The sequence below is a fragment of the Nannobrachium achirus genome (genome assembly GCF_963921795.1).
Source record: "Nannobrachium achirus genome assembly, chromosome: 1".
Lineage (NCBI taxonomy): Eukaryota > Metazoa > Chordata > Actinopteri > Myctophiformes > Myctophidae > Nannobrachium > Nannobrachium achirus.
In genome coordinates, this window is record NC_137810.1 from 15189563 (window position 1) to 15202343 (window position 12781).

The following is a 12781-nucleotide window of genomic DNA, read 5'->3' on the forward strand; positions in this document are numbered from 1 at the left end:
TTGAGTGGCCACACACAACACACTAGTTAAAGGAGGGGCGCTGTTTTGTGCAGGCCAGGCACACTTACCACTCACTCACACATGCACGCATCACACACACACACACACACACACACACACACACACACACACACACACACACACACACACACACACACACACACACACACACACACACACACACAGGGTATAGCTGCTCAGATTCACCGCTCCACTTCAAACCGAGGTTTGATTTTTTGTTTTGTGCAGTAACGCGGCACGACAAAGTTTAAGAGGGGAATCTTTGAATCAACTGCCCCATTCAGTGCATTTGTGCAGTCTGCTGCTTCAAATTCTAAATATACGCGGGTCAGATAAAGTAGGTGAAACGTTTATTTTGGTCCAGACTTGGCAATTTGCTGGGAAGCATTCACAGCAACTCGCACAGCACCAGCAGTTGACTTCCAGCACTACAGCCATTAACACCAGCCATACGGTTGGTGCTGGACCAGTCTAAATACCTGCTTAGATGTCTCACTTTCAGATGACAGAAACCTGTCAGCCCATGATTAAGCACTATCATTAATCATTTGCATACAGGTAGGGAAAGACTTATTATACGAAGTCCATTATACGTTTGTTTTAAAGATAGATAGATAGATAGATAGATAGATAGATAGATACCTTTATTATCCCAAGGGGGAAATTCAGTTGTCCAGCAGAAGCACAGCAGTATACAGTTATTTACAAAGTTACAGAGACGTAAGAAAAGATAGATTATGCTGTTCTAAACAGGTTTTCACCACAAGCCTAAATTCATGGTATTGTCCCTGTCCCGTTCTCTGATGTTGGAAGTTGGAACATGATTTTACTGACTGCTTAGAAAACAGGGATCTTTTAGTAGAAATTAAAAAATATTGCTTTGAAGACAAGACAAATCAGTCCCTATAACACCTGAGGAAACGGCTGCATACTAAATGTGGCAAACTGAATTTGGCTACTTTATGCTGTTTATGTGAATTTGTAATACTCTCTCTGGCCCAAATTGCAGGATGAATATTATTGCCCTAATGTGGTAAATGCAAGATATTAAACAAAGTTTACTTTCAGCACTATCAGGTAAATACTTAATTTATACTCCCGTCATACAGCACGCAACAAAGTATAAATCAGGCTAAACTGTTGATGCTGAGTGAGAATTCATGTGAATTGACTTGGACAAGTGCTTCAGAAGTGCTTGAATCATGGCGAGCTCCTCCCCAATCTCTCATCTCCGAATGTGCATTCTTTATCAAATTAGATAATGGGCTGCGAATGATCCACTTAGTTTAACTGGAATCATAAGGTTGTAATAAACAAGACAGTTCCTCTTGTCACTTAAATCGCTGTACTCGATCACCGTCTTGGCTTCCACCGGGGGCGGTGTGTCCAGTTATGTGTATTTAACTGTAGAACCGTCAGCAAGCTAGTGTGTTTGTAAGTTGAGGGAAGGCTGAACAGTCTCAGTACAGTACAGTACAGTACAGTACAGTACAGTACAGTACAGTACGGTACGGTATGTCCCAGTTTATATGAGAATAGTAAATAATGGCAAGTCTCAAAATGAGAGGAAACTTGGACAGGATGAAGGTTGCTTTTTATTCCAGATGTATTTATTTATTTATTACATCTCCTATACAAGTAGACAAGCGTAAAATGATTTGGTTTCGGTTCCTTAAAAACAATAAAAAAAAGAAGGAAAGGATTTAAGAATGACATGTAGTACGGTAAAGTACTAGCTAACCACCTACAATGATTATAGCACCCTTTGATGTGCTTTGAAGTACCTGTGTGCATGGGTCCTACTTCTAAATATTATATACAGTATTTATAAAGTTCCAAAGCACAAGAAGAAAGTAAAGTACCCAAAAAAAAAAACACTTCCTACAATGAGCCTTTGTCCTTCCAGGCTGCCACTTAACTGCACCTTTCGTTATGTCAGAAATCAAAGACTGTCTCTTCCACATCAGGACGTCAGTGCCAGAGCTTCATTCACCAACTGTAAATGGTAGTCTGCCTATGGCGCATATCCTCCAGCAGAGGTCCTTTGCTGTTATTGTTGGGAGGCTGGCACAGCCATAGAGGGTACCAGGCAGCCCGTCCTGCTGTTGGCACAGCCAACCATTAATTATGGGCGATTTTTGCACCGCATGGTATGTGACCGAAACATTCTGCGGAGTGCAACGTAAAGAGAACATGACACTCAGCTTAGCCTGTTTCTCATTGTGGGGGAAAGTGCGTCATCGACGGCAGTTTGGCTCACAGGCTGGTAGGCACGGGCTAGCAGCCTCGTACTTGTTAAGCACCTCTTATACCTTCATTCTTTCAGTGTTTTCTCATTGCATTCCATAGAGGCCTAGCTGTTGTCTTTACATTGAATAGCACACACCGAGCGCTTATCACAGAGTTGTATGTGTCCCGTCCAGGGGCGTCACACCAAATTCTGGGCCCTGGGTACAAGGATTCACTGCGGGCCCCCCATGAATGTTAACTATTTTTTCACGACTTTTCAAAAATAGCAGATCTACAAGCTCGCAGCGCGCGCTGTGAGCTTGTATATCTGCCATTTTTCAATAGCTAAAGTTACAAGGGCCCCTCCACCTTGGGCCCTCGTAACTCAGTCCCACTTTCCTACCCCTTGTGACGCCCCTGGTCCCGTCTCTGTGTGTTTGACATCACTGCCACCTAGTGGCTACATTCCACCTCAGACTCCATGCATTTTGTTCCACCCACACATCCCTCTTTGTCTCATTTGCTTTGCTGAACGTCTTGATTGGCACAACCATCCACCTGCCTCACCTTTGTTTTGTTTTTTCAACCCAACCCACAATGGGTAAGTTTACCCAACTTGCATCAATGCCTTATATGATGGATGTGTCTTGTACAAACAGGAACATAGGGCTGGGCAATTAATAGAGAAAATATCAAAACCAATATTTAGAACAAATAACCGGCTTAATCTTGCTCATGTAGGGTAATTGATTAATTGAGATTTATTTCTCGTATAACAAATCAACATGAAAACATTTGTTTTGTTTTTGTTTTATAATCAACTAAATTAATTTAGTCTTAATTAACCATTTAACGCTGTAATATACTTTGTAGTACAACGGCAGAGTACAAAAATAGTGAAAATAGCTCATCTGCAAGCTCACAAGCAGTACTCTTTAAAAAAAAATATATATATATACTCATATACATCATTAATAATAATTTATTTGACGTCATATCGCCCCAGCCCTACAACAAAATCCCCAGTGCTAATTTAACTCTGAAGATGTCAAATTGGACCCTTGAATTGGCACTGGGAAATGTTCCGTGTACCTCACGTCCATCACATAAGGTCAGGCTGCAGTTTGAGTGAGCTCTCCATTAAAACCACATCTCTTGCTGTCTGTGTGTCTGTGTGTGTGTCTCTCTCTCCCCTCCACCCTCTCCATACCCTCCCCTTTCTTCTACCTCTTCTTGTCATCAGACAATCACCCGGGTACCGCACCCATACTCCAGCTTGCTGCCGCCTCCTTCCCAAACCCCGGTGCCCCCTCACACGAAACCAAAAGTAAGTTCCATTCATAGAGTACAGCAGCCATTCATTCCCCACCTGTGTTGCCACAAGGAGGTCAATGCAAGTGGCCCCTCAAATAACTGGCAAAACACTCAAACGATTGTAATGGTAATATTATCATCAATTAATTGATGACAAAAAATGAGCTGGTTATTTTTTCATTGAAACCTTGAAAAACTAGTTTTCATTGTGATACCAATAAATGGGAAATTAAAAAATACATAGCAATATATCGTCGCCGTTGGGTGGAAACCTTGTATGTCCAAAACCGTTCGTTTTGTATTTTTCATTTTAAAAATGTTTTAAACAAGTGAAAACAGCCGATCTACAAGCACACAACGCCTCTCATCGCGAGGCGTTGTGTGCTTCTAGATCGGCTATTTTCACTAGTTTTGTGCGACGGTCTTGTATGATGAAGCTGGGCTTACTTTACGAAAAAAAAACATACACATTTGAACCTTAGAGATGGGAGTTTTCTGCCCGACAGTGACGATATGTCAGTTCCATTGATCCAAGCCGGAACACAATCAATTGATCATTGAAATAAACATGCTCTGACAGGTAAGTGGTCAGATGGGTGTGCAACCCTAACCCGAGTAAAAATGCTTTACCTTGTTATCTGCCCTATTGTTACTGTATTTCAGCCCCATATGGTATGTTTGGTTACTTTACATGATGTAAAAAAACCTCAGTGAATGGCCCAATCACAAACAGTGATGCAAATGTAAACCATGGGCATCCTTTCCACCAAAAACAAACCAATAGTAGTTGAAACATGTTTTATTCTCTAGGTCAGTGGTTCTAAAACTTTGAAATTTGAAGGTCTCCCCCTAACGGGTCCATTTGGTTCCATTTGTACACTTACACATCTGTCAAATGTAAGGGTCAATTTAGACCCCAATAAAGGAACCTAGAGAGTCCCTGAATCCACTTTTAGAACCACTGATCTATAAGTGATAGACTCTGATGAATAATTTTTTAAACTGTATTTTCTGTATTTTGAGGCTGCAGCGGGTCTGTTTACATTGGTAATGACTCTAAACCAGGGAATAAAACACACCGATATTTTGATTCATGCTGGGGTAGGAAAGCATGGCATTTTCTTTTTTTACCTACAAATATACTGTACGTGAATATAATCCTAATTTATATAAAACTATCCCGGATTGGGCCTTTTTAATAGGACTGCCTTGGACTGATGGTCTAAAGTCGATTCCATCCATTTCATCTGTTATTAACCATTTCATAATTTGTCTTCATTGTGTGTACTTTATTGCCTTGTGTATTATTCATAGCTAACTCACTTCTTTGTTATGCCCATCAAACAGTTTGACAGTGTTGGTACAGATAAGACAAAAAGAAGAACTTTTACTAAGATTCTTAAAATATTGTAGAATTAATGTATGCTTTTATATTGTTTGATCCTCTACTCTCTTTTTTTTTTACATGCTTGCCTATGAATAATGTGCTTAGTTTGACCGCTAGGTGGCAGCAGTAAGCTGTCCAACACAGTACTCACTCACCACACCATCTATTCAACCAACCTAACCCTTTTCCTAAACCATTATCGTAATATGGAATATAAACACACACACACACACGCTGATGGCATTTCAGTACACTGTTGATGATTGTCATTGTCTATAAAGAAACAATATTTACCCATAGCCCATATTGACCAAGACGTCCCTTTGTATCTCCCGTTTAGTAAATTGTTGGTGTTCGATGATGCATTTTGTGCAAGCACTGGGCCTGGTACGTCCATGCACCGTTGCATCAACATGTTTCATATTTTCGGAAGTCAGGATCACTGTTTTACCATAAACTGCAAACAACTGCAATGTCACGGCCACGGAGGGTAGCGGCAAATAAAAGTAATGGTTGTCGTTTTCACTTCACTCAGATTTTAACCCAGTGACATCACTGGAGTAAACGTTTCAGCAAAACGTTGGCTGAGTTTCAGAGAGATAAGGTTGAAAATCTTTGACAGTTTCCCCGTAGGCCCTCACTTCGACCCCTACTTCTTTAAACTCATGTGGAGGTGAGAACTCGGTGCGCTGTAAATCTGACAAAGAATGTGGCACGAATGTTCGAGGCAAGTCAGACTTTTTCCTGGATGTCCCAGGGGCACATTGTCTGCTTCGGCGCCTGACTCAAACTGGGCCAAGGTGTCAGCCACTGCTTACAATCAGTCATGATACTGAGAGTGTCTCACAGCTTTGGTTTGGGTTCGCTCGGGTGACGCTATCTATACCCTCTAGCGGTGGCGAACCTCACTTATCCATGTGTGAGCAGCTGCACATACCTTAGTGCTGTCACATTATTAGCCGTGGGCCTCGGGAGAGACATGATGTTAGAATGTGCTATCGCTCATCGTTAGAATGTTGGGTACACACAAAATGTGTTTACATACAAGGCGGTCATGTTTAGGTCGTACGCTTATCTGTGGAAAGACACTGTATGGAGCAAGCTTAACGGTGTTTCGGTATGCACCTTAAGAACAGGGCTGGTACAGGTGTTTGAATCAATGAATATGCTTAAATTAGATTGTTGTTTTGGGTTGTTCAGGAATGAGCTTAGATTTGTAATAAACAGAAGAAAATGCTTTCAATGCATTACATGAACACATGCATTTTATTGCTTTGTACAGTAATACAGTATGTGCCTTCATTTGACTGCATCAGCACATGCACTGCATTATATATTTTATTGCATATATGTACCAGGCATTTCCTTGCGTTGTTTGCATTGTGCAATTATTGCCAATGGCAACTACCGGTAAAACATTTCAAATTGATACAAACTAAGAAGGTAGTGGCTTTTGATTTTCTGTAGCTGGGGTGCTGGAAAACCTCTGACTACGCATTTGCACTGATCTTGAGCTTGACCTTGAAGAACTGCCCACACTGTACTGTAGAACGATGACAGCTAGTGTCTGTCAGAGCTTATGAAATGCATTGCTGTAACCATGGAATACAGCTGCTTTGATGCAATGCCTGCGGTGCACCACGTCTGACCCACTGCTTTCCTTTTAAATTAGAATTCTCTCAATTTAAAATATGTCCCTCTGTGTTTTCAAGAAACCCTACTAAACAAATGAATAAACTCCTCAACTGCCCGGACCGCTGGCATAGCGGTCTGGGCACCTAGGCTCTAACGTAGCCTGACAGCGCATCGCCGGTTCGAGTCCCATTCCCAAAAGGTCTTTGCTGCATATCTCTCACAGGTGTGTGACAGGCACCTGAGCATGCCATGGGTCTTGCAACTTTGTTGAGTTTGTATAATCAGCTACATTACAAGATGCCACGTTTGTCCGTGCAATAGGAGTGGAAGCTGGTGTTCCATTACAGAGAGTGGCTGCATTATTTGGTGTCAGCCCTGGTAGCATTTCCTAACTTCTATGAGACGGTGAAGTCAAAGACAGACTTAAATCTGAAGTCTGTTCAACATGTTTACTGTCTTAGAATGGGTTGAAAGGGTATAGGTCACAAAAGCTACACCAAAACAAATAGCTTTCCTCACTTTGTCCACCAACAAATTACCCAAAGGATTAAATAAGCGGTTTCACACTAATTCAGATTCAGAGTTGGCCAGTCCTTCTCAACCTCAGCCTTCCCTTACAGATGATGTCAGAGTTAGTGATTGTATGCATGTCCCCTCCCAGGCTATCCATCCTTGCGCATAGAGAAGAACGACCTGCGAAGTGTGACCCTCATGGAAGCCAAAGCCAAGGTGAAGGACATCGCCATCTCCAGGGAGAGAGTCACGCTACGGGACGTCTTGCATGAAGGTAGAACTCTCTCTCTTAACTCTAAAAGTATCTCCCTGACACACACACACACACACACACACACACACACACACACACACACACACTAGGCCTGTGCAAAAAAATCTATTTACTATATTATCGTGATGTTAGTGCTGGCGATTCAATTAATCGATTTTCAAAGTTCAGAATCGATTTTCCTGATTTTATTTATTTATATATAATAAAAAAAGGCGAAATTAACCTAAAGGTGAATTAACCACTTTCAGTCAGAGTAAGTACAGGTCCTAAAGGAACAGTTTTAGGTCATGAGGATGTCATGTTATGGCTAAAGCTAGCACAGTGCTGTAGGCCTGCAGCACAGCGATTTTTATTTTTATTTTTTATGACTGTTGTGTTCTGTGTTTTCTGGCATCTTGACCAGGAACATGTTGTAATGTTGTACCACTGGCACTTTGGCTGAAATAAATGTCAGAAAGATTGACTGACTTTATTTGGCTGCATTGATTTGAAGTATATGATTCAACTTTTAATGTTTTATATTGTTTAGAATTGTTTTAAAATGTTTCAATTTAAAAAAGCTGTAATTTTTGGGAGAAAATCGCAATAATCGTGATTCGAATCGCAAATCGCAGGAAAACGCAATAATCGTGATATAATCGAATCGTCACCCTATGAATCGAAATCGAATCGAATCGGGAAAAAGTGAATCGTCACAGGCCTAACACACACACACACACACACACACACACACACACACACACACACACACACACACACACACACACACACACCTTTGTATTACCAGTAAGACTCCCTAATCGGGAGATAAGCGACCTACGGTCGCTTATCTCCACAAATAGGGCAAAAATGTGTTTTTCCAAAATCTTCCTGATCCATGTTGATGACATGAGTGTAGACATGCTGTGTAGTGATTTTCGTGATTTTAGGGCAAAATCTGTAGGAGCAGTGTCCAAAAATGTGTTTTTAAAAATCGGCCTGAAGGTGGCGCTATATGGGACAGATTCATGGTGATGGGATGAGTGTAGACATACTGTGTAGCGATTTGCGTGATTTCAGGGCAAAAACTGTAGGAGCAGTGTCCAAAAATGTGTTTTAAAAATCGGCCTCATGGTGGCGCTAGAAGAGGGCCATGTGAGAAATGAGGGGTGGGGTGTCTGCGTTGCCTTGGCGGACGAATAGGTACCGGCCCCGGCTCTCCCGGACCCTCCTAGCCCGAGTTACGGCATTTTATGTGAGCTGCAGTGGAGGGGGTCCTCCACTGGGGGCGCCACCACTTTTGCATCCGTTCTGGAGCACCAGGAGTCGATGGTCCCCGGGAATTCCCCGTGAGCAGCCCCGTTGGGGTGGTCATTTGGTCATTTTTGCACATTTGGTCATTTTTTACATCTGGGGGTCCGCTCCGGGGGTCCTTGGAGGTTGTAGTTTGGCAGCCAAGGAGCGTGTGTGCAAAATTTTCGGGGGCAATTCGGGGCAACGGTTGCGGAGATATGAGCAGGGCAATAGTGTGACGTGTGAGGTGTGACAGACAGACGGACAGACAGACTGACAGTTTGTGCAGGTTTTGATAGTAAGTGCGACCTACGGTCGCAACTATAATTGTGAGGACATAAAACATTGATTTTATTTTTATGAACTACTAGACTATTCGAGGACAGGGAACGATTCAATTTGGGAATGCATGCCCTACTCGTTGTACCCGTTATCAAAGTACCCAGTGCAGTACCCGCCCGACTCGGGAACAATGCAAGGTGGGAATGATGCTTGTTGGGAATGCATGCTCCACCCGTTTATGAGGTACCCATTGTACTTGTTGTCAGAGTACCTGTTTTGGTACCCACTAACATACGACGATTGATATATATGCATTGGAGATAATTATAGGGATTCCTGATGTACACTGCACACCCTCACGGTCATCGGGTACATATGCCAAGTTTGAGGTCAATCAGTTGGACGGTTCGTCTTATTTATACTTGGTTTTGTGCTGCTCCGGTGTGCAACTAAGTAAACATCAGGCATACTGTAACACTCACCTCAACGTCTAAACCAAAACTCTAAATGCGTATTTCTAACCCCAACCTGAATCATCTCCTAGTTGTAACCCTAAAAACATGGCCTCATCACAATATATTCTTCATACTATACTTCTTGTGGGGAGACTGGGGACACAAGTTTGGTCCTCACATATAGTACTATAGTAAAATATAGTAAAAGGACACAGACACGTGCACGCAGACACACGTCGAGGCATCCAATATGGAATTCCCCTAGCCATTCTGTGGTAGTCTTCAGCAACACGTCACGGATACATCTACATATACATTCACAGAATCTCTGTCTGTCTGTCTGTGTGTATCTGCCCCCGGCATAACTTGGTGTGTGAGTCGCCAATGACCCGGAGATGTGTTGTACCTAGTGGGAATTCAGTCTCTGAATGGTTAGTGAGCCCGCCTGGGGAGCCAGAGACCCTTGTTGTCCCAGGTATGATTCCTGGCCAGAACAGCAATGTGTCCAAGTGTCCCTGAGTGAGCTGGGTGAAGCTGAAAATGTAATTTCCCCCCCGCGAGCAAGAAGGTCTAATTATTATTGTCCAGAACCGAATATCCACAAATGTCTGCTGCTGTTCCAATTGCGGTTATATGACCCAATTATGATCATATGATGCCTGTGCTGGCATCATAAACTAGCCTCTGAGTACTAGGATAATGGTACCTCACTGGATATCTGACAACGGGCACGACTAATTCTCTGACAACAAACACAACAGGCATTACATAACCAGATATGGCATGCACTCCCACCATCGTCTAGTATCTTGTAATTTTCTCAGAACAGGCATACACACATTCCTGACATATATGTACATTGTGTACACACGTATTTTGAAATTGTCTCCAGAACAGGCGTACATTTATGACAAATGCATTTTGTACATGTCTTGTAATGTTCTTCAGGCATACACACATTGCATTTGTCAAGGCTACACTGGTTACCCAAGAGCAAAAGGTTTGCGCAGCGCGTGAAAACATTTTTATTTTAGCTTCATGCATCTGACTTTGATTGGTGTGTGCAAGTTTGAACAGAACGATAGCCATGATCTGACAGTGAGACCAGGCCAGAATGATGTTGGCTCAGTTATTAATACAAGTCATAGTTTATTTTTAGGCAGGCTGTTCTGAGAAGATTGATGTGCTCCGATGTCTCTCTCATGTCTGCTATCACAACCTCCTGCAACAAGTCTGGACACGAGTGTAAAGCAACAACCGTTACATTAAATCCAATTTGAATCCAAACCAAATTAGAACGTGAAATAAAATACTTTTAACAAGGTTTACAAGTTTTTATTTTTTTTATGAAATCATCATGATAATGCAATTAATGAGACTAGTAAAAGCAAGGCCAGGGGATAAAAGGTAGGAACAGTCAGTTAAATTATATAAAAGGCATCATGTAAAAAGCAAGTCTGTAAAATAAGTTTTAGTTTGTTTATTTCAATATCTTCCTAAATTGTATAGTATAGGGCTTAAGTGGTTAAGGAGGGAATTTGGAAACTAGACTTTTCTGGCAGAACCAAGGGCCAGATGGGGGGCTTATATCTCCACATTGGCCTGGGAACGCCTCTGGATTCCCCTGGAGGAAGTTGTTAACAGTGCTCTGGAAAGGGAAGACTCTAAATCTCTGTTGGAGATGTTACCCCCACGACCCGATTCCAGATAAACGGTTACATTGGCCTGGGAACGCCTCTGGATTCCCCTGGAGGAAGTTGTTAACAGTGCTCTGGAAAGGGAAGACTCTAAATCTCTGTTGGAGCTGTTACCCCCGCAACCCGATTCCAGATAAGCAGTTGGAGACGGATGGACTTTTCTATGGTTTTTGTAAAGATAAAATTCTGCAAGCTTGTACCAAGAACTCAGTTGTGTGAGGGATCATTGTGAAAGTGATAGACAGGCCTCTGATGGTAATGGTTATAAAAGGGGAACTAAAATACCCTAAAGTATGTCTTATTTGTATTTCTCCGCAAAATGCGGAAGTGATTTCAATTTCATGAAATGCATCATCTCGTACTGAGGGAAGCTAAATTGGAACTGACGTGACAAGTCAATGGAATATATATTATCCTAAATAAGTTCCACCACACATTAGCTTGGTACAGTATGTTAGGTAGGTTGGTACAGGGCATCACAGGAGAAGGGCACAGCAACAGGTGAGAGAATGCAGTTCGGTTCAATGCATTTTCCATTAGGTGAAAATTAAACGTTTTGATTTGCAGTACATCTTCAGCAGTCATTTGTCTCATCAGTCAGGAGTCAGGACTCTGATAAAGATGTACAATACTGAACATCAGAACGTTGGTCTTCTTTGTACTTTGCACCCAATAATAAAAAGGCTTTGAACCGTCTGAACTGCTCCAGTGAATTCATCCTCCCCTGTAATTGCTTAGTTTGTTAGTGTGCACTGTATTATGGTCTCACATCTCTTTGTGGATTATAAAAGAGGTGACGTGCTTCTTAAAATCCCTGTCATCCCATCACCAGTAGAATAAAATAAATAAATTGTAAATTGCTGTAAAGCTGCTCAATTTGAGCATCTGAGATAAACGTGTCTTTAAATGTTTATACTGTATATACCAAAGAAATGTAAAGCGTTTATAATTTGTCAGTCTATATTGTGATTAAACAGTTTGAGAAGATAAAGCCATCAATCACAGTTAGTTTGGTAATTACAGAGTTTGATGGCATTCTGAGGTCTACAATTTCTCCAGTCAACAATCAGATGCCATTCCCATACCCACTGACTGGAAGTTTGATTTGTTTAGGTGATATCCATTTAACATTGATAGAGACCAGTATACATTTCGCTTTTACAAACGCCTTATAGTTATACAGCATGTTTGTGTCTCTACCATACATTTCTCACCCAGAAATTGCACTTCTCCAGCTCAAGTCTGGCCTGTCTGTCACACCTCTCCCATCTCACACCATTGTGCAGTTCTAGTGTACATACTGTACCTCTACACTAAAAAACATATCTATCCATTTATTGATTGATCATTTGAATATACAGACGGATTCAAGAAATCCACATTTGTTGTTTTGCTGTTCTACACACCAAAGCAAACACAATATCTATTACACTTAGGGATGTCACGATATGACATTTTGCATGACGATTAATTGTCACTCAAATAATTGGCGATTAACGATTTAATTGTGTTTTTGTCGTTGATAATTACATTTCTGTTTGGCTTTTAGGCTTTGAAGTTGTATATGGTAGATATGACACATAACCTAAATATACAAAGAAATTACTGACATATTTGACAACGTACTACTTAAAAAATTACTTTGATAGTGGAAATAGCCGATCTACAAGCTCACAACGCGTCGCATCACGTGAGCTTGTAG

At 41.6% G+C, this 12781-nt stretch overlaps 1 protein-coding gene across 2 annotated transcripts in view; it reads left to right on the top strand.

The window, feature by feature from the left end:
• ryk (receptor like tyrosine kinase) overlaps positions 1–12781 on the top strand; it is a 69220-nt gene that overhangs the window by 39880 nt on the left and 16559 nt on the right. The window contains exons 8-9 of one of the 2 annotated variants that reach the window (XM_080725344.1): positions 3494–3577; positions 7248–7373. In XM_080725344.1, the coding sequence (XP_080581470.1) occupies positions 3494–3577; positions 7248–7373 (210 nt within the window). The remainder of the gene's footprint in view (positions 1–3493; positions 3578–7247; positions 7374–12781) is intronic. The other variant, XM_080725345.1, reaches the window with a different exon arrangement.